Genomic DNA, 25,181 nt, shown 5'->3' on the forward strand with positions numbered 1-25,181 from the left:
GGCCCATGGTTGGTAGTCTCTGGCCAGCACACCCCACCTCCCTCCCAGAAGCTTCCAGAAACCTCTATAGAAGCCACGTTTTGGCACGATGAGGTGAGGTTTTCGATGGCAGGCCTGCATCTGGACCCTCCTGTGTTGTCCACCTGAAACAGCCACACCCATTTGTTCTTTACCCCAGGGTGACCGGGCCACACCTTCTGACTAATGCAGCCAGCTGGCATAGCTTAAATGAATCCAACCCAGAAAGCACTGACACCTACAGATTTTACTGAGGGTTTTTAGGAGAACACTGAGAAGGCTATCATACATCCATCAGAACTTCTTAAAAGTCCCCCTGATGCACCCCTGCCCTTGACCTCCCCTCTCCTCCCCCACACCCTCCACCCCCACACTGGGGCTCCAGCCAAGCCTCTTGGCCTCTCGCCCTGCTCCTCTTCTCCCATCACCTCAAAAACAAGCCTGGACATTAGCCAAACTGAGACCACCTCTTGCTCGAGCTCACTTCTGATGCGAGGAGCCATTCATTGAGCTGCCTAGTTTTATTCTAAATATTCCAAATTAAATCAGACAGTTTCACATGCAACGCTAAGCCCAGAGCTTCTGACGGAGCTGGGGCGGGAGAATGATATTCCCTGGAGCAGCCGCAGAAGTTTCAGGGCCTCTGGTGAATGGGTCCCCCCTTGCCACGTTTACCGGAGTCTATAGGTTCTTCTCAGATGGGGGATGGCCGCAAGTCGGGCTGCTGCAGGCCTCGCCGTCCTGAGGCCACGTCTGCCCTTGGCGTTAGGCCAACAGCTCTTCTTTTCAACATTGCTTGCCTTTTCCAGCTCCGAACATCTCTGGGGAAAGGAAGGGCCTTTATCCGCTACTCCCTGGTGCACCAGAGGTTGGCGGACACCTTACAGCAGTGCTTCATGAACACCAAGGTGACCAGGTAAGAGCGTGGCGGAGGTGGGGTTGACCCCGTGAGCGTGAGGGGGCCCCCAGCCATCCTCGGTGCACGTGGGGTGGTGGCACGTCTTGTGCACCGGGGAAGACAGGAAGCTCAGGGGGCCCGAGTGCCTTTCTGTAGCCCCACTGATGCCGGGTCACAAAGCAGGAGCTTAGATCCAGAGCTCTGAGCTCCTGATGCCGGTGGATATCCCTTGCGGGTGGCATGCCCTCGGTGCTGGCCCTAATGAAGGGACAGACCCCGCCGGCCACCAGGGCCCTCACCCGAGACTCCGTGTCAACGTCTGGTGGGTGTGTCGGGGCTCCCTGGATGTTGCAGTGGGCGGCCAGATTGGAGCCCAAGTTGTTGGTGGGGTCAGCATTTGTGTGGCTGGTGCTAAAGTCTGGGTGGGGAGGAAAGGGGGGCTTGAGAATGTAAACGGGGCATCCCACAAGGAGCTGCAGCTCAGGCCCCTAGCAGCCAAACCTCTTTCAGGCTCCCCGCACCCTTTTCCAGCACCGCCTCCCCCTCCCCAGGGAGTGTTCTTCCAGTTAATCAAAGAAATCCCTGTGGATTGAAAAAAAAAAAAATAAATAAACCGCTTGCGGGGAAAACACTGTTTCGTTTTGTCACCTTGAAGATTGATTTGCATAAAGACGTATCTCTGGTGCGTGTGGCAGGCTCTGTGAACTCATGTGAGCTGAGAACCTTCGCACGTTTGATCTGAAGGTTACGTCGTTCTAGACGTTTGGTGAGAACCGTCCCCAGCCGCTTGACGTCTAGGGTGGCACCTTTCAGGGGTGCCAGCCAAGCAGCTCTTGACACACCCAGCGGTGGTGTCTCCCACTTTTGCTGCTTCACGTGGTGTAGCCGCCAGCAGCTCAAAGTGCGGCCGTTCCGTTTCTTGGCTTTAAAACTGGTGTGTGGACGGTCCTTAGCCATGAGCTCACCGGCGTGTATTGAATCCTCTCGAAGGAATAGAAGACGAGGTTAACGTTTCACAGAGGAAGTGTGCTTTCCTCTGTAACTGCCCCTTTCCTGGCACATAACTGAGATTTAAATTTTCTCATATCCTTTTTAGGGACTGGATAGGATGTCGATAATACATGAATAAGCATCTAGTTCATTTCAGTGATTTCCTTGAAGAAGAGCAAGCGTATTTGAAAGTTACATGCTCCCACAGTGAAAATCAAATTGGGGTGTGTGTGTGTGTGTCCCTGTCTTTCTGTCTATCTGTCTGAATTTAACTCGTTAGTAAGGAGTGAGAATTTGATAAGGCAGAGCTGTACGCATCAAATTCAGTCTTTGCTTTCCTTTGTTATTCTTGTCATCGATCCCTTTTCCTGCTTCCCTGCAGTGACTGGTACTATGCGAGAAGCCCCTTCCTGAAGCCGAAGCTGAGCTCCGACATCGTGGGCCAGCTCTACGAGCTCACCGAGGTCCAGTTCGACCTGGCGTCCAGAGGCTATGACTTGGATGCTGCCTGGCCAACGTTTGCCAGGTATTTTGAAGAATCGCTTGGTTGAAAACACAGGGGAAAGAGATGTTCAGAGTTCTGAAGGTTGCCACCAGTCGATGCAAAGCGGTTCAGTCACTCAGTAGATTACAGAAGGCTTTGCAACTCTTAACGCCTGCGAGTTTTCTAGGCTTTGTTGAGTCGTGACTAATGATAACATCTGAAGGCTCCAACCCGAAACTCTCCTAACCCTCCTCCCCAGCCAGGTGGTATGAGTCAGTGGAGATGCGTATGCAAATCCGGAGGTTTCTTAAGTGTGTTAAGGGACTTGGGGGTGGCATGGGGGGGAGCCAGTAGGCTTTTTCCTGGTTGTGTTCTTGCAGAGTTCCTCGGAGGCCTTGAGGCCAATGGGAGAGGGAGTTACAGCTCCCCCCATGGAAGGGTAAGCGCGCTCTCCTGCCACTCCAGGAGGGGAGTGAGAGGGGACAGGCTCAGACATTGGGTGACTTGCCCACAGTTGCCCAGTACTGCAGGGCACCAGACTTGAGTTCAACTCCAGTTCAGCACTTTTTTTTTTGAGAGAGGGGGAACGCGCGGGCGTGCATGGGTGTGTGTGAGAGCATGTGTGTGCATGCACATGGGTGCACACGTAGGGAGGGGGGAAGCAGAGGGGAAGGGGAGAGAGAATCTCAAGTTGGCTTCATGCCCAGCGCGGAGCATGGATCTCACGACCCTGATGCGATCGTGATCAGAAGTTGGTCCCTTAACCAACTGAGCCACCCAGGCGTCCACCAGTGCAGCATTCTTTGCTTTGCTTTCTGTTAATACAGGTTGTTTTCAATGTCCATTTTTGTATTTTTTATTTAAAATATTTGCCGTGTGGAAAAAAGTCCTGAATCTGATGATGCCCGTGAGCCAACCACCGAGATGAAAAGCTAACATGCTGCCATATTTACTGCACGTGTCCTTTTTAAAACTTGTTCATTTTGAATTCATTTCATAATTGCAGCACAGTTGCCCCCAAAATGCCACAGAGCATTTATCCAGCCTTCACCCCGACTCCCCAGTTCTCAATACTTTCTACAACTGTTTTATTACTCTCTCTTTAAAAATACATGTTAGTTTACTCCCTAGGCCATTATAGAGAAAGTTACAGACTTGATTCCCCTTGACTCCTCAGGACTCACTGTGTACTTCCCAAAGTCAAGGACACCCTCTTATGTATAAGCTCAGTGTGGTTATGAAGATCAGGGATTTAACTTGGATACAATGCCACCAGTTTACAGATTCTAAGAATTATCCCAGTAATGTCTTTTGTACTCCAGGAGCCCGCCCAGGAGTTAATGCCAGTCTCTCCGGTCTTCTTGAATTTGGAACAGTTTCTCAGTCTTTGTCTTTCATGGTGTAGACATTTTTGAAAAGCACAGGCCAGTTACTTTGTAAAATGTTCTTTGTTGGAGTTTGTCTAGCTCTTCCTCATTGTCAGATTCAGGGTAAGCATTTCTGACAGGAGAACCAGATGTTGTGCCGTGTTCAGCACAGTCCGGAGACCCTCATGGTGATTTGTCTCATCACCGGGGTAGTTGCCCGTGGCTATTAGGTAAAGGTGGTGTTTGCCAGATTTCTCTAAAGTTACTGTCTCTCCCTTTGTAATCATTAGGTTTCTTTTTTTTCTTTTTTTTTAAGATTTTATTTATTTATTTGACAGAGATCACAAGTAGGCCAAGAGGCAGGCAGAGAGAGAGGAGGAAGCAGGCTCCTCACTAAGCAGAGAGCCCGATGTGGGGCTCGATCCCAGGACCCTGGGATCATGACCTGAGCCGAAGGCAGAGGCTTTAACCCACTGAGCCACTCGGGCGCCCCAAACATTAGGTTTCTTATAGGAAGATACTTTAAGATTAGGTTAACCGACTAGGGCTTAGTCGGTTAAGCATCTGCCTTCGGCTCAGGTCATGATCCCGGGATCCTGGGATCGAGCCCCGCATTGGGCTCCTTGCTCAGTGGGGAGTATGCTCCCCCCACCCCCTACTCATGCTCTCTCTCTTGCACTGTCTCTTAAATACGTAAGTAAAATCTTAAAGAAAAAAGATTAGGTTGTTACCTCGCTTTTTCCTTAATATTTATATACCCATGTTTGTATGTATTTTTGTGAGCTCTATGCCCAGCGTGGGGCTTGAACTCGCAACCCCAAGATCAAGAGTCGCATGCTCTGCTGACTGAGCCAGCCAGGCACCCCTGTGTGTTTATTCACTTATAGCAGAGTTGACTCGTGGATTCTTATTTTATTCAGTGGGTTATATTCTGTCACTGTAGTCATTAATTTGATGCCTAAGTTGTTCCTTATTTGGCCAGCGGAAGCCCCTTCGAGCTGGTTCTTTTGGGTTGGTTTTTTTGTTTTTTTGGATGTTGTTATGTCTGATACCGTGTGTTTAGGAAATAAAAGATCACAAATCCAAACAAAGACCCACCCCACTGTCACGCTGTCCCCTTTAATTCCTGTCTAGAAGTAATGTCAGCCCTGTAGTTGCCACACGTCATTCCCGAATATCTTTGTGTCTTACCAAGTGGGTATCCCTGCATATTTTATATACATGTGGTTTTATTTTGTATGCATTTATAAATTTTGCATACATCGAATCATAGGTAGCTCTCCTTTTGCAACTTGCTTGTCTCGCTGCACATTGTTTTAGAGATTTTTATCAGTGTTTGTATGGATGTCTGTAGCTGCAGAGAATGAGTTGACCAGCCATAGCCCACAGGCTGGCTGGGGGGTGGGGGGTGGAGGTTGGGGGGTAGATCAGACAGCTTCACCCGTTCATTTACCTGTTGTCCACGGTTGCTGTCATGCTGCCACTGGAGCATGTGTTGGGACCAAGACCAGAAGGTGCACAAGCATAAGATATGTCCTATCTGGCCCTTCGTAAGAGAAGATTGCTAACCCCCAATGCAGAGCGTTCTGTTGTACGACTGAATGCCAGCTTATCTGTTTCCTGGTGGTACAGAGTTAATTAGGCTGGGTCTGCTGCCCCCAAGCCCACTATCACCTTGACTTACCAGACTGGTTGCTGCTTTTCCCTTGCTAGCAGACAGACTGTGACAGGCACCCGAGGGGGTGAGGAAAATTTCTGCCCCCAATGGGGAAATGATACATCCACTTAGTTCTTCCCGGGCAGCAGGTGGAAAGGCCTGTTACATTCAGACTTAGCAGTGGAGCCGTCAGCTGCAGACCAGCGTAAATGCGATCTCTGGTAGAAGCTGATGGGTTTTTGCCTTTGTACACTCTCTCCGGGAGGGCAGTGCCCCCTGCCACCACCTAATGCCTTGTGATAATCAGGGCCTCTGTGCATGCTTACCAGTGCGTATTTCCTGCTCTGATGCAGTCTGTCTGTCCTGTGGCCCCGCAGGAGGACGCTCGCCCCTGGCTCTTCGGCTTACCTGTGGAAACCTCCCAGCCGCAGCTCCAGCATGAGCAGCTTGGTGAGCAGCTACCTGCAGGTAAGGCCAGCAAGGCTGGGAGTCTCCTCACCAGAATGCCGACCGGGCTGCGCCCTGGCCTCTTGCAACTCGGGGCGATGTGCTCAGATGCCTTTTTTTTTTTTTTTTTAAGATTTATTTGTTTATTTATTTATTTGACACAGAGAGAGAGACAGCAAGAGAGGGAACACAAGCAGGGGAAGTGGAAGAGGGAGAAGCGGACTCCCCGCTGAGCAGTGAGCTCTATGCGGGACTCCATCCCAGGACCCCGAGATTAGGACCTGAACTGAAGGCAGTTGCTTAATGACTGAGCCATCCAGGCACCCCTCTCAGACACCTTTTATTCCAACTCAAGTAATATAAACCCTCTGTTATCTGTGTTATTTCCTAGAGGCCAGGTTCTTATGACCCAATAGAACTTCGGCTTTTTTTTTTTTTTAAGATTTTATTTGTTTATTTGACAGACGGAGATCATAAGTAGGCAGAGAGGCAGGCAGAGAGAGAGGGGGAGGCAGGCTTCTGCTGAGCACAGAGCCCAATGGAAGGAAGGCTCGATTCCAGGACCCTGGGATCATGACCTGAGCTGAAGGCAGAGGCTTTAACCCACTGAGCCATCCAGGTGCCCCAAAACTTAGGCGTTTTAAGAATTAAATTCTATTAGAAGCTTTTCAAGTATTTTAAAGGAAGCAATTTAGCTCTTGTGTTAAAAGCAGCAGAGTCAAACGCTGTCATGTAACCCTGGGCAGACCACTTACCTTCTCAAAACTTCAGTGCTCTCATCCAAAAATGGAGGTCCTGGAAGTCATTCTAGCTCAAAAGGGAACAGTGCAGATCAAGTGAAGGAGCCCTTAAGGGCTTGATATAGGCAAGTAAGTGCTCGGGAAAGTTCATGGGAAAGGCAAATTTCGTTAATTGTGTTACAAATGTGAGAGTATCATAGGCGCGTATAGTTTTAAAGGTAAGAACAGTGCAGTTAATTGATAAAAATACAGCAACTAAAAGTAGTAGAAGCATTAAGAGTGGAGAAAAAATTGAGCTGAAACCCTACTTTGTGGTTGAATCACAGCAGGAGCTGTAGGTACAGTGCAGTGGCGAACAGGAGTTTAAGTGTAACTTAATGAATCTAAGTGCCACTGTCTGTTATGCTCCCAGCACTCCAGGAGGCTGGATGGGACGTGCGGGTTCTGAGTGCCCGGGGAGCCCGAGTGTGTGGCCTTCTGTCTTTAGGATGTGTTCTGACCTCCTTTGGCAGGTGCTCCAGCAAGGCGCTTCTAGCCTTTTGAATAGCTCGATAGGCTCGCTATTTAATGACTTCTCTTTAAACTCTAAAGTTTCTCCCTGAGGCCATGTAGCTTCTGTCCCAGACCCACTTGCGTACTGTTTCTCCTCCGCAGACTCAGGAGATGGCCTCCAGCTTTGACGTGAGCAGCCCCCTAAACAACGAGGCGCTCGAGGGCTTTGACGAGATGCGGCTGGAGCTGGACCAGCTGGAGGTGCGAGAGAAGCGGCTGCAGGAGCAGATGCAGCAGCTGGACCGAGAGAACCAGGAGCTGAGGGCGGCGGTCAGTCTGCAGGCCGAGAAGCTGCAGGCGGAGAGGGAGAGGGGCCGCACCGCTGCCGAGGACAATGCCCGCCTCACCCACGTGGTGGCCGAGCTCCAGAAGCAGCGGGAGGTCACGCAGGCCGCCCAGAGTGCCGTGGAAGAGTTCCAGAAATGCCTACAGGCCCTGGAGCTGGGGGCAGCAGAGAAGGAGGGGGATTACCGCTCGGCCCTGCGGCAGCTGGAGTCCGTGCTGGAGCCCCTGGTGCAGGAGCTTGAGGCCGCGCGGGACCGGCCAGGAAGGAAGAACCAGCAGTCGGCTGATGTCCCGGACCGGCCGGGCGTGGCTGAGCAGAAGGCAGATACGGCACCGAACACAGAGGCGCAGCGAGAGCTCCTCCCCGGGGACTCGGCCCAGGAGCTCCACAGGCAGCAGAGCGCCCAGCTCGAGCAGCTGGCCGGGGAGCTGCAGCAGAAGGAGGAGGCCCGGGCCAGCCTGGAGCGCCTGCTGGAGGAGATGGCCCCGCTCCGGGAAGAGCTGGCCGGGAAGGGGCAGGAGGCGGCCCAGCTGCGGCGACAGCTACGGGAGTCCCTAGGCCACCTGAGTTCCCTTGAGCAGGAGCTGGCAGACGTGAGGCAGGAGGAGCGGCAGCAGCGAGAGGAGAAGGAGCTGCTGGAGCAGGAGGCCAGGTCCCTGGCGAGGCAGCTGCGGCTCCTGGAGACCCGGGTCGCCCAGCTGAGCCAGCACGTGGGGGACCTGGAGGAGCAGAAGAAACAGCTCATCCGGGACAAAGACCACCTCAGCCAAAAGGTGGGGATGCTGGAGCGGCTCGCTGTGCAGCGAGGCCCAGATCCGCCCACAGCAGGGGAGAAGCCCGCCCCCAAGGGTCCCCTGGACTCCAGCCTGCAACAGGTCTTTGAGAAGCCGGAGGAGGAGCACAGAAGCCCCCAGGAGGGCCAGAAAGGTGACACCCAGATGCGAGGGAGCGGCCAGGAGGAGAAGCTCCAGCAGGCCAACAGGGAGCTGGAGAAGGAGCTGCAGAACGTGCTGGAGCGCAACCAGCTCCTTGAGGACAAGCTGCAGGCCCTGCAGGCTGATTACCAGGCCCTGCAGCAGCGGGAGGCAGCCATCCAGGGCTCCCTGGCCTCCCTGGAGTCTGAGCAGGCCAGCATCCGGCACATGGGGGACCAGATGGAGGCAAGCCTCCTGGCTGTGAGGAAGGCCAAGGAGACCATGAGGGCGCAAGTGGCCGAGAAGGAGGCCGCCCTGCAGAACAAGGAGACTGAGTGCCAGCAGCTACAGGAGGAGGTCGGGCGCTGCCGGCAGCTGGCGGAGGCCCGGGAGAGGGAGCTCAGGGCTCTCGAGAGCCAGTGCCACCAGCAGACCCAGCAGATCCAGGCTCTCACGTCAGAGAAAGGCCAACAGGGGCTCGGCGCACCTGATGACGGTGCACGCCAGGAGCCAGCCACCCCGCTGGCCCTGTGTCAGGCCCATGTGGAGACCCAGCAAGGGGAGGCCGGGCGCCCGCCAGCTGGGGTGCTGGACCTTCAGGCCAAGCTCCAGGCAGCCCTGGGTGACCGGGAGAAGGTACAGGGCCAGTTGAGCGCAGCCGAGGCTGCTCTGAGGGAGCACAGGGCCCTGGTGCAGCAGCTGAAGGAGCAGAACGAAGCCCTCAAGAAGGCCTCTGGTCAGGAGCCACCACGGCGCTTGGAGCAGGAGAGGACTGAGGAGGAGGAGGAGGAGCGGTCCAGGACAGAATCCGGCTCCCAGGAAGCCCGGCTGGAACAGGCAGAGCCATCAGAGCAGCTGCACGGGGCCAGCCCAGACGCCGACGAGCCCAGTGTCCATACCTGTGCGCAGCTCGCCGAGAAAAAACAGGCCGAGGAGGCCCTGGCCCGCGCCCTGCAGGAGCTCTGTGACGCCAAAGAGGCAGCCTCGAGGGAGCGAGAGGGCCTGGAAGAGCAAGTGGCAGGCCTGCAGCGAGAGAGGGACGGCTTGCAGGAAAGGCTGAAGGTGGCCGAGGAGGCAGCCCGCTCCCTGCCCGGCCTGCAGGCCCAGCTGGCCCAGGCCGAGCAGCGGGCCCAGAGCCTCCAGGAGACCTCACACGAGGAACTCAATGCCCTCAAGTTCCAGCTGAGCACAGAGATCATGGACCACCAGAGCCGACTGAAGGTAGTTCTCCCTCGCCTTGACACCCCCAGGCTGCAGTGGTCTTCTGCCATGGGGCCTGACGGGTCCACGAGAGGATAGGCTGTGCCTTCAGCCACGTGGCACCTGAGGACCCCAGAATGTACTGGGCGGCCAGGCAGACGTGGCGGTCCTGCTCTCTCGGTTCCAGCGCCCTTCCCTTCCCCGGGACCCTTCAGGGGCCCCTGTCGGGAGCTGGGCCCCAGCCCAGAAGCCTAAACTCGGTGCAACTGCGGACAGGTTTGGCTCATACAGAGTGGCCATTTCACATCAGTGGCCAGCTCTTAAGGAGCTGGGTGTTTACACAGTAGTGTGGGGCTCCCTTTGAAATCTCAGGAGATCTTAAAGGCTGTGCTCTCATTCCCACCCTGCAGAAGTCACCAGGAGCTGGGTGGCGGGGGCCCCCTTCAAAGGAGGCATGCACTCTCGGGTGTTTTCCTTATGCTCCTTTATGTACGTACCCAGCACCTCTGAGCCTGTGAGTTTGCCCTAGACCCTCTCCCAGCCTCTAGAACCTACTAGAGATACCAGCAGGCCCCACCTGTGAGTCCCGTCTGTGGGTTTTCTCTCCCTTCAGGTGCCATCCCGATGGGAGGTGCTGTTGTGGAGACTGGCTCAGTGCGTTTCCACAAAGCCCTTGGGGTAGACAGGCTTACAGGAGCAGTGCTTACCGTGGGCCTTTACTACTGCACAAAGGGAAAGGGGTAATATGGCTGAGAGTGAGGACACGAGCAGGACGGCTGTGGGGCCTTGGTTTCCAGGACTTACCACTGGGCTGTTAGCACTGCAGTCTGCACTCGCTCCCGGACACACAACTATGGCATTTCTACAGACGGATCTCCAGTACTGTGTCCCCCATTCCGCATGGCTCTGTGTGGCTCGTAGGGCCCTCGTTTCCTTGGCGGAAATTGAATCCTAAGTGTGAGGACCAAGTTAAGTCTCTTCAGAAATCTGAAAGGATGTTGTCACCAGTCAAGCCCAGAGCTTATTGAGTTTGGTGGAAAAGAGAGAGCGAGCTTGTTTTTACCCATCTGGGGGAATGGGGCTGGGGGGTGTTCGTGCAAGGATCCCACTTCCCACAAGCCCTCTCTCATCTCCAGACTGCCAGTGAAGAGTGCCGGAGCCTCAGGGACCAGCTTGAGGAGCGAGGCCGGCAGCTGCAGGCCGCTGAGGAGGCCGTGGAGAGGCTGAAGGTAGGCCCCGGGGGGTGTGCTGGTCGGCGGCCTGGCCGCCTGGGCAGGGAAGACTGGTGTGCCCACCTCTGCCTGGTCGTTCCCACCCCCAGGGTGTGGGCCTGTCAGGGAATGGGGTCTGGTTTGGTTTCTGCTGGACCCTTGAGAGCCGCATGCAAGACTCCCAGTTCCCAAGCCAGAGCGTCCATCCGTTCCCCTGTGTGGACGTCTTGAGTGCACCTCTCGGGCCTTCCCGCCTCCCGGACACCCGGCTGGGGCCGCCAGATGTGTTTCTCAGCCAGCCAGGCAGAAAGGATACAAGGTGTCCTTCTTAGCTGCCTCCGCTGGGATCCCCGAGCCAGTGGTCCTGAACCGTGGGGGCGCGGGGTGGGGTGCTGCCCGTCTCCAAGGAACCCCGCTCTCTGCCACCCCCACCTCCACCCCCACCCAGAGATTCTGATTCCTGCTGCCCCTCCAACCTCCACCGCCAGCTTGACAGGATGACAAACAGGAGCGGGTCACTCAAAGGTTCTCAGGCTGTTGAACTTAAAACCACCTCCAATTAGAAGTGACCCGGCCAGGGTGGGCAGAGGCACCCCCACCTCACCCCCACCCCCAGTCCCTTTCTGGCAGCGGTGGGGGCTCTTGTCGGCTGAGCATCCTCTCCCCGTCCTGTGCCAGGCCGCCCAGGCGGATCTGGGAGAGCAGCTGAGCAGCACCAACCAGCGTCTTGCCGAGAGCCAGGCTGCCATGCAGAAGAAGGATGAGGAGGTGGCCACCCTTCGCGAGAGCCTGGACAGGTTAGTGATGCGGTTCCACCCACACGGGGTGGAAGGGGGGAAGGGGGCATTTGGCACAGTCATTTAGAAACTCAGCTGCTCATAGCGGGTTAAGGAAGTCCTCTTGCAAGAAAAGCCAGACTCGGGAGGCCCCTTACCAGAAGCACGCCACAGAGGGCAGGCAGCCCGCCCCACACACCCCTGCAGGCAGCTGCCGAGCCTTTCTGGATGCCCTTTTCCTGACTCTGGCGGGGCACATTTCTGCTTTGGAAGAGCTGACATGAAATAAAAGTTGGAATAGAATAGTGGTAATGATAACAGCAAATATTGAAGTAGTACCCCAGATGGGCCAGGCACCGTTTTAAACACTTGGCATCTATCTGTCCTTTTTTTTACCTCCTAACTGTCCTTTGAGGAAATTATTACTTGTCCCCATCATATAGATGGGGAGAGTGGGGCTCAGAGGAGTTAAGTCGCTTTCTAAGCGTTTGACAGCGCGTGGGTGATGCGAGGGAGGAGTGCTACCCAGGCCGCTTGGCTCAGAGTCTGTTTCCTCAACAATGACCCCTAAAAGCGCAGACAGATACTTCTTTGTCTGATCTCGGGTTAGGGTGCCCGTGTGTGTGTGCATGTGTGTGTGCACGCATGTGTGCGTGTGTGTTTTCCCACTACCAGCTGTGACTCAAGCTCTTCCTGGTTTCCTTTGTGAAATGGGAGGCCGCAGGGCTGGGGGTTGGGGTGGGGGGAGGCCTCCGAGGTGTGTGCCATGGGTGAGCAAGGGTACCCGGCACCAGGCCAGCCGGTCTGCCTGCAGACTCTGCCGCCGTGTTTGTGTTGTCACCCTTCACCACGACGGCCCTCCCCTTGGAATATGGCCCTGCTTGTGCAGCCCCAAGACCTCCCTGAGACCCTTCGTCTTCGGGCTAGGGGGCCACATGGAGTTATGAGCATGAGCCCACCATTCAGTGAGGAGGCCAAGGCAGTCATGCCGGGGGTGCTGGGACCCAGTGTGTGCCCCCAGCAAAGACTATCACACCAGATTGTCCCAAGCCTTTACCTTTTGCGTGCAAGCCTCATGGCTTCCTACCAGCCAGCTTCCAGGGTGGGTGCAGGCTCAGCAGGAGATCCAGAACATGCTGGGTGTCTACTAACCCAGGTGCAGATTTCTCCTCGTCTGATTTCTTCCAGAGTTCAGACGCTGTAGGGCTCTGGCTGACCAGGTCATAGTCACGTGACAATATAAGTAGCAAGAGCCTCCTAAAAGTTGGTGGCATTTTTTTTTTTAATGCTACAACTGGGTGCCTGGGTGGCTCAGTGGGTTAAGCCTCTGCCTTCGGCTCACGTCGTGATCACAGGGTCCTGGGATCGAGCCCTGCATTGGGCTCTCTGCTCATCGGGGAGCCTGCTTCCCCCTCCCCCTCTGCCTGCCTTTCTGCCTACTTATGATCTCTCTCTCTGTCAAATAAATAAATAAAATCTTTTTTAAAACATGCTACAACTGTGCTTATTTCTAAGATCTCAGAGCTTAGCTCAGTCTTAGCTCAGTCTTAGCAGCTCAGTCTTAGCTGCTCGATGTTGCATAACCTGCCTGCCCTGGATTGGGTATGCATGCATGCATGTTTGTGTGTGTGTCTGTGTGTACACCCATGAGATCACTTTGGCAGACAGTGGCTCGTAAACAACCTTCGGGCAGCTTTATGCTGGGTGTGGGAAGGCGGGATTAGACACAGATATCTGGCTTAGTGTCCGCAGAGCCCTGTGTCTAATGGAGCTTTTACGAATGCCCTGCTGGATCTTGAGGTTCATAGAGCATTCCTGGAGCACCACTGGCCTCGGACAGGGGAGTGGGCAAGGACAGGAGGACTGTGCTTCGTTCTGGCAGCCCCTTGGCTGTAGACTGAGCCGAGGGAACAGAGCCCCTTGGGCCTCTGGACTGTCGGGTCAGGACCTGGCAGTGCCCATCGAGTGCCCACTGGGTAGCCCAGCACCACGCCCTGTGCACAGAGCCCCAAAGACGCTTGGGAGACAGGTCCTCGTCCACGTGGTCACCTCCAGGGAGATGCACCTGTGTTCTTTCTATCCCAACTCCGTTTCCTCTTGCAAACCGCCCCCATCATCGGCCTGTCCACTACAGCCTTCAGCTTCCCCCATAACCTCAGCCCCTGCCCCAAAACCAAGGTGCAGAGTTCAACTCACGTGGGGTGCTCCTAGCGGCCTGAGGTCACCTGCTCTCCCAGAATGTCCGCTGTATTTGGTGTGGGGGGTGTGGTGTGTGAAGAGTGTGGGGCTGTGAGAGGAGTTTTGAAGGCTGGGACTGGGGATGCACAACCTGGTAGTGGGTCGTGCCGAGGGGCGCCCCACTGTGAGAGGGAAAAGGCTTGGAGGGTAGCAGGATCCCTGGTCAGAGGTCCGAGTTAGCCCAGAGGCACAGGGGAAGCTGGATGCAGTGGCTTATCGGTAAGCTTCCCACTTCTCCACCAGGACCCAGAAGGAACTTGAAAAAGCCACAACAAAAATCCAAGAGTATTACAACAGACTCTGCCAGGAGGTGACAGACCGGGAGAAGAATGACCAGAAGATGCTCGCGGACCTCGATGACCTGAATAGAACCAAGCAGTACCTGGAGGAACGGCTGATTGAGCTGCTCAGGTGAGAGCCGGCGCCAGCAGGTGGCTCGGGGCCTCCCCAGAGCTGGGATTTCTCTTGAAAGACATGCAGCTGCCCTTGAAAGGCCTCTCGAGGGAAATGGGCCCCGTGTCTGCTTGTGTTACATCATTGAGGCCCTCCTCCAACACAGATGGGGCATGCCCGGGCCCTTGGCCGCCTTGAAGGGTGGATTTCACTGCTCCCACCAGTGCTCATCTGGGTTTATGTTGTCGTACTTGCTGGGGCATTATTTTCAAAACCTCTGTGTGCTTAGCCACAGGCATGACAGTAAGTGATGTCGCATATCTTTAGGAAGCTCTCTTGTCCCTTGTCCCTCTTTCATGAGCCCCTTTCCCCTTCTCCTCCCTCCTGCTTTCCCCTGATACCAGGCCTCCCCCGCTCCAGTGCCCACAGGTAGCAGACAGTGCAGGTAGCAGCATGTGAGCGGGACCAGGAGGGCACTCAGGAACTGGAGGACACGCGTGCTGTGCTCCTGACACTTGCCACCACACAGGCGAAGGGCCCAACTTCCCAGATCGCCTTACTTCTCGCGAGAATATAATTTTTTCTGATGAGGCTCTAGATCAGATCCATACGCTGCAGGGGAAATATGTTAGGTTTCTCTTAGCCTGTGATTTGGCCACCATCTCACCGACTTGGTTTTTTTTGTTGTTGTTACTGCAATTTACTTTCGAGGAAGGTAGGTCATGCATCTGGCCGAGTCTCCCACAGCTTGGATTTTGCTGATTGCATCCCTGTGGTGCCATTTAACATGTTCTTCCAACCTTGGGATGTCTATAAATTGTTAATTTGTAAATTTTTAGTTAAAACCACAGCAGTTGTTCCCCCACCCCAGCTGCATGTTAGAATCCTTAGGGGAGCTATTAAAATGATATCCACAAGTCCAGACCCTACCCAGACCAAGCCAGCTGGAACTTCTTGGAGTGAGGCCCGGGCATCAGTGAGCCAGCGTCGAGATCCGCTGCTCTACTGAAGGCTGACTCAGACCCAAGTTCAGCATTTTCTCAAGAATGCTTCATAGAATTGGTTTACAGTTTGGGCTTTGCTTTCAAGAGCCACATAAGATCTGATGAGCCCATTCTCTGCAATGTTGGCAGCCATGGATAAGTGATGCCTAAAGCCACTAATTTATTTGGGGTTGCAAAATGGTGGTGTTTGCAAGTGTGAGACCGCTGCCCACGTGTCATCAGTTTCTAGATTTGGAACTCAGGGCATCTATGACGTCTGAACTCAGACCTCTTCCTGAGGTGTGGGATGGAAGGGCCCTGGTCCTGACAGCATCCCACATTCCAGGGTGTGGGTGCCTGGCCTCCAGGGGACAGGGGGGAGGGGCTGAGAATCAGCCAGGAGGATGATGCTGGACCAGGGCGTGAGTTGTCCTGCTTGCTGACCACTTCAGGCATCCTTGAAGAGCCAGTCAACTCCTGGCTTCTGTCCTGGCTTTTGAAGATTGATTTATTTGAGAGAGAGAGAGAGACTAAAAGCATGGGGGAGGAAAGGCAGAGGGGGAGGGAGGAGAAGAAAAAGGAGAGACTCCCAAGCAGACTCCATGCTGAGCGCAGAGTCCAACACGGGTTCGATCTCACAACCCATGAGATCAGGACCTGAGCTGAAACTGGGAGTCTAATGCTCAACCAGCAGAGCCACTTGGGCGGCCCTGTCCTGGCTTTTAGTATTTAAGGGGAGAGCTCTGTGGATTGGGAGTCTCCGGCTGGTGATGACATCAGTTTCTCATAGGACTTCAGTGAACCTGGTGTTGGTCTTTGAGACTGAAGTGCTGCTGGGCCTACAGTAATCTTAGGATGGTGGCCGGGGCTCCGTCTTGGAAAGAACAAAGCCTTCCCAAGTCGGAAGCCATAAGCCTCGAAAATGACCATGAGCAGCAACATAGAAGCTTCCACACCTCAGTGCTGGTGCGTTGGGCACATTCTGACGCTGCCAGACCTTTCTGAAAAGCCCCCCTCTTCCTTCAGTCTTGCCTCTTAGAGTAGGTACCGTCTCTCTGAGGAGCAGGGGCAGTTAACATCCCATCAAACTCTCAGGTGGGGCAATCTTTGGTCTCCTCCACGGATCACTTGTTACTTAAAACCAAAACCCATAAAGCTTCCTGAATACATTTAAGATTTGCGTGGGCAGTGCATCTGTGGTCCTTGGGCTCACAGCCCTCTGGCCGTCACGTGACCGTGACAACATGTCACAGCTGCCGCTCCAGGTGACCAAGAAACACTGTCCCTTGGACGCCTGAGCAGTGTGTGACATACATCATGGGCGTCCTCTGCCCTCACTTGCGTGCCATCAGCTGAGTCTAGGAGTGATGCAGGGGCCGGACGAGGCCTAGCGTGGGGATGTTTCCAAGGAAAGTCAATTTTCCTGCCATGTCTTGGGAACTTTGGAATCAGGCTTTGGAAATGAATCAGGGATCATCCGGTTGTTCTCACGGATTCTTCTCTTTTTCTAATGTGGTTCTGTCTCAGGGACAAGGATGCTCTGTGGCAGAAGTCAGATGCCCTGGAATTCCAACAGAAGCTCAGTGCTGAGGAGAGGTGGCTCGGGGACACAGAGGCGAGCCACTGTCACGACTGCAAGCGAGAGTTCAGCTGGATGGTGCGGCGGCACCACTGCAGGTCAGCGGGTGGGACCCAGCACCGAAGCAGGCGCCACTGGCAGGCGTGGGCCCTGCTGCTGTCTTTCTGGGAAACGCACTTTGCCGTTTGGTCCTGAGGGAACCAAACGATGGGGCGCATTAGGCAGGGTCCTGGCAGGACATGCAGGGATCCCTGAAGGGGAAGAGGGTTTGATAAAGGGGTGTGGGCAGAGTCAAGGGGACCCACAGGGCCGTGGAGCACCCAGAGACCAGCAACCCTTGGCCTCCCCCAGCCCTCAGGGACCAAAGGGGATGCAGCGTTACCGGAGCCCCGGGAGAGCAGGGACGGGGGCTTGGCTGGGGGACTGCGGACAGTGGAGACCTTCCTAGGGCCCAAAGAAGGGTAAGCAGAAATAAATCTCAGTTGGGGCCAAGTGAGATGGAATATCATCCGCATGGGCCCAGGTGGGTCTAGGGTCCCTTGGAGCCTCAACCCCCGAGGCATGGAACAGTATGCCTGCCTTCCAGTGGCAGAGAAGGTGGGCTCAGCCACGTACTTTATCCCCCTGCCTCCCAGGACCTTGGCAAAGAAAACATCTTCTCCCAGGGCCTTATCAAGATGGCTTTATTGGAATCTTATCAGATTGGCCGTAAGGCCACACTCCTCAGTGAGGGCAGGGCCAGGTCTGACGAGAACCATATGGCATCTAGAGCCCAGTGCAGATCACAGGACCCACGGTGCATCACCCTCACAGCCTGTGCTCGTTTCGCCCCAGGATCTGTGGCCGCGTCTTCTGTTACTACTGCTGCAACAACTACGTCCTGACCAAGCACAGTGGCAAGAAGGAGCGCTGCTGCCGAGCCTGCTTCCGGAAGTTCGGCGATGGCCCTGGCTCCCCCGATAGCACCAGCTCGGGCACCAGCCAGGGGGAGCCCAGCCCTGCACTGTTGCCAGCCCAGGCTGGGCCCCAGGCCGCCAGAGGCCAAGGTCAGGCTCCCGCTCCTACCCTCTGTGTTCTTAGGTGCCACCCGCCCCACCCCACCCCCCCACCAGCCCCGTGTGGCTAGTTAGCTGTAATGAGCTGAATTCATGGTTTTCCAAACGGGCATTAAAGAGGAGCTAAAAATGTATTACACCAGTTTGAGACTTTCTTTTTTATGTAATTAGGCGTGAAAGAGAATTGAGAAGGGAATTCATTTCCTCCTGGTATGAGTCAGTGTTATTTAATATGAGGTCTGTGTACCTCTTAACTCACATGCTGCCAGTGGAATGTATGCCACACCTTGGGAAATACTGTCTCCCGAGTCTCACCCCAATACCCAACCCTCCTGCCAGAGTAACCAGAGGCCAAAAGTTGTGTGTGGAAGTGACCACACCCTTCACCTTCTCCCTGTGGCTCACACGATCTCTCAGGGACCAAGGAAGATGTATTCTCCTCATCCTTTCACTCTGCTCAGTAAGAGGAGGTGGGATCTGGTTCTTGTTGTTCCTGCTCCCAGCACAGGCCTGCAGAGCAGGCCAGGCTGTCCTCTCATGGACCAGTCTGTGGATGTAGAATACCAGGGAGGCAGAGCCAAGATGGCAGGGTCTCGTCTTTGCTCAAGCATCCCCACCTCCTGCAGCTGGTCCCCATGGACTTTTCCTTGACCTCTGCCTGAATGCAGGTCAGCCAGCATTCAGAAATCCTGTTAGTGACTCTTTTGTTTAACTGGATCATCCAGGAAGTTGGCAGATGCCATTATTTATATTTGGTACAAAGAACAGGGATGGTGGAATGTACTGGGCATAGCATTTCTGTATCTTTTTCAAACCCATTTTAAATTCTTTTTTTAAACTATTAAATAGTTAAAAAAAACTTAAAGTTTTGAGGGTCCTTTATATGTTCTGGATAGAAGTTATTTATCACATATGTGTTTTACAAGTACCTTTTTCCTGACTAAAAACCTCTTTTTTACTTTCTTTCAAAGAGCAGAAAGGGTCTTTAAAATGCAGATGGTTTTAATTTTGATGAAGTCCATTCCATTTTTTTCCCTTATGGATCAACTTCTTTTCTTTTCTTTTGCTGTCATATCTACCTTTGCTTAACCCAAAGACACAAAGATTTTCTGTTTTCTTCTAGAAATTTCATAGTTTTAGGTCTATAATCCATTTTGAGTTAAATTTCTATATATGCTACAAGCTCTGCATAGAGATTCATTTTTTTACATATGGTTGTCCAGTTCTTCTAATACCATTGGTTGAAAATGGTGTTCTTTCCTCATAGAATTGCCTTTTCACCTTTGTCAAAAATCAGTTGGGTTTGTATCCAGACTTGCTGTCCTATTCCATTTATCCATGTGCGTTTTCTCTCACTGATACCAGACTGCTGAGATCACCAGGGTTTTCTAATGAGTCTTTAAATCAAGTAGAGCAGGTCTTTTAATTTTGTTCTTTATCAGAGTGTTGGCCAGGCTTGGTTTTTTTGCTTATCCATAGCAATTTTAGAATTGTCAATTTTGATAAGATATCCTGGTGAAATTTTGATTGGGATCACGCTGAGTCTCTAGAACAAGTCGGGAAGAATTGACATGTTAACAAAATTGAGTCTTCCAATCCATGAACATGGTATAGCTCTCCATTTAAGTCTTCTTTGATTTCTCTCCTGATGCTCATTGTGCCTTCCTTATTTGTCCTCCTTCGTTTCTTCCACCAGCCTCAGAAGGCAGGTTCAGAAGTGTGGCTGGGTGAATGAAAAGAAACCAGCCCTTGGTCCCCTTTTTCAACCTGTGTCTCAAGTCCTCCATTATGCAGGCCTCAGACAAGAAGAAGGATGTTCCATTTAAAGCACAGCCTGTCCCAGTAGCCCTATGGCAGGGCCAGCTGAAAGATTGTAGCTTGCATGAACTGCTCTTGGTAAAGCGTCCAGGAATCTCCCCCTTGCTGACTCACCGTCAGATGTTCAGCAATGACAGGGTGGCACTGTGCCAGAGTACTGAGGTCACTTGTTTTGATTTCTGACATTTCCTGTCTCCTTGTCTGTTTGCATTTCTTTGTCTTTCCTTTTTCCCCGTCTTCCTTCTCTGCCTTTCTTTTACCTCAGGCCTGCCATCACATTTTCCGTGACACAGGCAGGAAAGTACTTGTAAGTGGGTGACCAGCACAAGAGTGTCCAGAGGGCCTCCTTCCTCCTGAGGGGCCTGCAAAGTCAGACACCAGGCCCCTGGTCAGAATCACAGTGCTTGCTGCCACCTTGAGCAGATGGGGGTTCTCGCCCATCCCCCATTGGATGGAGGTGAAAATGCAGGTCAGACAGAATCTTGCGTTCAAACAGGCATGATGGATAAGTCACATCTGTGTCTTAGGGAGCAAGACTCAGGAGCACAGAAGTGTGTTTACTCTTTTTTTAGGTTCCTGCCCGATAAGGATTTGACAGGTGGTTGGTTTTTTTTCTTCTAAATAAGAGGCCTCAGAGAATATGTAAGAGCTTGAAATCTCTTTAAGGCCCAACTGAGGAGCTTAAGAGAAATCTTGTAGTTCATCTGTGCAGTTTCACCTGTAGTCCCCACTACCTTCTGGAATGTCCTTGCCACCATTTCTCTCCCACCCAGTCAGAATGGCCGTAGGTTGAGTGGGCCCTGAGGGTGTGTCCCGGTGGCCCATCCCCCGCAGCCGCAGCCCCTCACCCCCCAGGGCGCCCTCCCCATCCTGTGCTTCATGGTATGTGTCTCTTCTCTCCCCATCTGCCTCCGTGGCCCGGGTGTAGACGCTGACTGCAGGCCGCCGGACGATGCCGTGTTTGACATCATCACAGATGAGGAGCTGTGCCAGATCCAGGAGTCTGGCTCCTCCTTGCCCGAAACACCCACCGAAACTGACTCCCTTGACCCGAACTTGCCTGAACAGTGAGTACACCTCGCCTTTATTTCCTACGTGCTCCCCGAGTGCTGGGCCCTTGTGCCTTCTGACTAAAGGACCAGGAAGGTGAGAGTTTGGAAGCAGGATCAGCTGTCTGTGTTTAAGGGAAAGTGCCTCCGAACAGTGCTCGGGACCATTCTGGAGACTGGAAGGCCAAGTTCAGGGTATGAGCAGGGTGGGCTTCTCCTGGCGCCTCTCTCCCCGGCTGGCAGATGGCCACCCGCTCACTTCCTCTTCACCCCGTCACCGGTTGTGTGCGCGCCCTGGCGTCTGTCCGTGTCCTGAGCGTCCTTTAGTACTTAGCCTCCGCCGGCCGTCTCATCCGTTTTCCAACAAGGCTTTCGAGGGATGAAATAACCACACAAAGTGCCACCCCATTGGAACGTTGGGATTTCGTGCCCGGGGACCTGTAGGGATAGGCCAAGCCCCCCACCCCCCAAGGCAGCCTGGCTCAATGTCTCTCAGCCCCGGGTGTTCAGGCTTAAATGCAGCTTCTACAGCAAAGCACTGGCTCTTCAAAAGCCAAGAAAGAATTTACCCACTTTGCCTCCACTGGGGAGTTTGGTGATGCTCTTGCCAACACCCACGTTGAGATCTCTGTCCCTCTCTTCCTGCCCAGAGTTCAGGAGGGCCAGGATTAATCAGGATTTCTGCCGTGTGGGAGGAGAGACATTTAATCCTCATGAAGCTCTCAGGGCAAGAGGGTTTAGGCTGAAGTGTATCCCTCCACTGTACCCTGTTCTCTGACGAGAGGTGACTGAACCCGCATGTTGTGGCCTCACGGAGAGCGCCAGCACGATCACCCAGCCCTTCAGTCCCGTGCACTGTTGCTTCTGGAACTTTGGACCTCGCCTTTTCCTTCCCGGAAGCCCTGCCTCCCCTTCTGAAGCACCCCCGACCCTCCACCCACCACATAGCCTGCGACATTCTCCTGGGGGCCTGCTCTGTTCCAGCGGCCCCGAGTCAGTCTGCCACCATCACCTGGTCACCGTACTCCCTGCCGGGTGGCTAGTGGCTAAGGAAGCAGGGCCAGAGCCTCAGTGACCCCCCCGCGGCTCCCTGTCTCCCTCACCCCTCACCTTCCCCTTTCCTAGTAAGAACAAACACAGAAGGCTCTCTGACCGCTGACACATAACTGTGTTTTGGTGCTGGGAAATCGGGAAGTGTTCCAGGGAAAGGAAACTGCCAGCATGCCGGCCTGCGGCCTCCAGAGTGGATCTGGGGCTGGCGGACAGGAGCCCGCAGGGCCTGCACTCCGTCTGTCTGGGGCCAGTCAGCTAAGGGCCTGCACCCTCACACACCATCTTTGTGCCTTAGAGAAGACCCCAGGCTTTCTGGCGGGTCTCTCGTACGTTCCTTTTCTTTGTGAGTTTAAGACCAATCGGAAACACTGGGACTGCTGAGAAAGCGCAAGTGGTCTAGAGCCCTGGGTTTGCATAAGCCTCCCCGACAGGATACTTCGAGAAAGAAATGAGCAAGTCTAAAGTAAGAAGTGAGCCAGAAGGGATTAAGCACCCTGTGTGTCCAGATCCCCGAAGGAAAGCAGGCTGCTTGGCAGCAGTGTTGTTGAAAATGACTGTCAGGCTCCTTCCCTGTGCCCACCACATCTACATGTGGTCCCGCTCAGTCGCTGTCCAACCTTCCAGGCCGGGGAGGTAATGCCCCAGAAGCCTCCGGAGGCCAGATAAGCCACTCTGGGTCACGTGGCTGTAAGTGTCAGGGCTAGGCTTTGAGCCCAGAGCAACTCCCTCCGTCCAGGGACTGCAGGTTCATTCCCAAGAGTTCACTTCTCTTCTCGGGGTCCCACTTCCCCATCTGCACATCGGAAGCCTGCCCACCCTCCCTTGTCCCGTGTCCACTCCTCCCCACGTGGACACATTCTTAGGCTAATGAAGTTCTCTGCCTCGGCCCTCCCGGCACAGGGAGGGGACAGGGAGAGGTCCCCACACTCCCGAGCAGCCGCCCACCAGTGAGGATGGTGGCAAGAAAGAGAAGCACTGCCCTTCCCCTGGGGAGAAAAGCCGGCTTTCTTCAGAGCCCTCCAGGCACACCTGTTCGCAGCTGCTCCCCGCGCTCAGCCAGGCTCACCCCAAGCCGCCTCCATGGACCAAGTGGTCCGTCTGTGCTCGGGACTCAGGTGGCAGGACAGACAGAAAGAAAGTTCTTCTCGGCCAGTAGCAGGGCTGGGCCTTGGGTCTCTGGGCTTCTGCTCAGCCTTCATCCAGGCCTGGCCTCTCCTTCTGGTTACCAGACAAACAGACCATGTGACGTCAAGCGCTGAGCCCAGGACCTTGCGCCTGGGAAGCCTTCCACAGAGACGTACTGGGTCTGTCATGCTCCACGTGCATCGTGGTGTCAGGGGCTGAGCTGTGCCCTGTCCCCAAGGAAGACCTCTCGGATGCCCAGTGATATTGAGCCAAACTCGTAGAGACTGTCCCTGTGCCTCCAAGCCCCTTTGCCAGTAGTTGCCCTGTGAGCGGCGATTCTCGGTCCCAGGGCTTTGCAGGGGCTCTGGTGGGTTTGTCACCAGCCAGGAGATGTGATGCCTGCATCTCAGAAATAACACGAGAACAGGATATGGTAAGGATGGTTACGGTTAGAAAGCCGTCTGTGCTTGGGGTAAACCAGCATCTCCCCCTGGGTGAGGACTACAGAGCTGGCGGTACATCGAGTCCGTCAGCTGTAGGAAACCTCTGCTGGCCCACAGAGGGCCTCTCCCTGGGGTCCTAGCCCTCGCTCTGCTGGGGGAGCTCTGGCAGGTGGGCCTCTCTCTGAACTAGTGTCTTCACCAGAAAAATGGGTATGATAGCACCAGGCCTCCCCCCGAACAGCACTGGGAGTTACCCCAGACTGCAGAGGACTGGGTTCCCAGAATGGGCGCTGCCTTCAGGGTCCCTTGGTGGAGAAGGTCAGAGCGAGCACCCCCTCCACTCCTGGACCCCGTGCTCCCTGCCCTTCCTCCACCCTGCCGCCCACAGGGGCAGCTTCAGCCCTTTTGTGCCTCCGTCCAGAATGCCTACCGAAATCACCTGGGCTTCTGGCTCCCAGGCAGACCCCTGGAATCGGGGGCCCCATATGTTCCCCATGTGACAGAGTGTGTGGCTGTCCAGGGCCTCTAACCACCACCACCAACCCCCACTGCCCCACAAAATGCTGGGAACATGGTGGGGTAGGAGCTTACCCTCAGGCCCTGAGGCCACCCTCAAGGCAGCCCAGCCCCCTTCTGCAGTACCCCCCGCCCCGTACCCCATCATGTGCTGGTATGTGTGTGAGCAGAGTCAAGGGGAGGAGTCCAGCAGGGTTGAGGCTGGGAACTTGTCCTTCATGGGGCTATTAGGTGAACAGAGCAGTCAAGACATAAAAAGTGCTCTATCTGTAAGCTATGTGGGCTGTGCCTGCCTCTGTAGGCAGCGGTGCTGGGTACCTAGTGGAGGGCTTGGGAAAATCTCTACTCTCGGGTGTAGCAGATAAGGGCCCAGAGATACAGGCATGATGAGTGACTGAGGATCCAGAGAAGGTAAAGGAAGATTCCATGGCTGTGCTGTCCTGGGTTTTCCTAAGCTACAGAAGGAGGGGCACAGCCTTTCTGCAGGGAGCCTGGAGAGGGCATTAACACAGGCCCGGGATGGGGCATGGCCTGATGGGCACCTGGTCTTGTTTGGCTCAGCCTGGCAGGCCCCTGGTTAGAAAGAAGCCAGGAGCCCCCGCAGCTGCCCCTCAGTTACTTTGGACCGGCAGCCCACAGCTTGACTGTGCAGGCCTCATGAGCACTCCTAGAGGGAAGGAGGGAGGGAGGGGAGGGGTGGTGTGGATGGTGAACGGGCCTTGGGGAGGCAGAGTGCCATGCCCAAGGATGCACAGAGCTGGAACAGTCACCGAGCCAGCGTCCGGGTGACCCCAGAGCCCTCCCCGTCACACTGCACTGCTTCCCTCAAGGGCTGCAGGGCCCCTGGCTTCCTGCCTCTTCACGTCCTCCTTTCCAGGTAGGGCCTCTGTCTCATTCTGGGGAAGCCAGGGGCTGGGGGCCCCACTCTCAGCTGGGCTAAACCGAGGATGAACTCACCAGGTCTCCCACTTGGAGACCATTTATGTTTTGTCCCCAGTTGGTTTTTTTGTGTGGTTTTTTGTTGTTTGTTGTTTTGTTTTAGTTTTTTGTGGGGTTTTTTTGTGAAGCCAATTTAAAGATGATAAAGGTCAGCCTTGTCACCATCGAAAGGGTAGATTTTGTTGAGCAAGAAGGCTCTTGGTCCACGTGGCCCGTGGACACTGGAGGCAGCTGCTCCCGTGGGTGCATTTAGGTGTGAGCGGGAGACAGTAGGGAGGGTCGCATGGGCCCGGCTAGGCCCGGCCCGTGTGCTGCTGGACCAGGCCATGAGACACATCCCCCATGGCCCCGGACGCACAAAGCACACGCTGCCGCGCCTTGCCAGCTCACAGAGGACGACCTGCGGCCTCAGTGTGTCGCTGGTTCTCGGGCCGCCGTTGCCATCTTTGC

At 54.6% G+C, this 25,181-nt stretch overlaps 1 protein-coding gene across 2 annotated transcripts in view; it reads left to right on the forward strand.

Moving 5' to 3' along the window:
- The window catches only part of FYCO1 (FYVE and coiled-coil domain autophagy adaptor 1), a 71,592-nt gene that overhangs the window by 18,694 nt on the left and 27,717 nt on the right, over positions 1-25,181 (forward strand). For both annotated transcript variants that reach the window (XM_080827459.1, XM_080827458.1), the window contains exons 5-14: positions 828-934; positions 2,289-2,432; positions 5,792-5,882; positions 7,256-9,574; positions 10,690-10,782; positions 11,443-11,561; positions 14,022-14,189; positions 16,682-16,831; positions 17,568-17,779; positions 20,535-20,673. In XM_080827459.1, coding sequence (XP_080683585.1) covers positions 828-934; positions 2,289-2,432; positions 5,792-5,882; positions 7,256-9,574; positions 10,690-10,782; positions 11,443-11,561; positions 14,022-14,189; positions 16,682-16,831; positions 17,568-17,779; positions 20,535-20,673 — 3,542 coding nt within the window. The remainder of the gene's footprint in view (positions 1-827; positions 935-2,288; positions 2,433-5,791; positions 5,883-7,255; positions 9,575-10,689; positions 10,783-11,442; positions 11,562-14,021; positions 14,190-16,681; positions 16,832-17,567; positions 17,780-20,534; positions 20,674-25,181) is intronic.

This window comes from Martes martes (genome assembly GCF_963455335.1).
Source record: "Martes martes genome assembly, chromosome: 1".
Lineage (NCBI taxonomy): Eukaryota > Metazoa > Chordata > Mammalia > Carnivora > Mustelidae > Martes > Martes martes.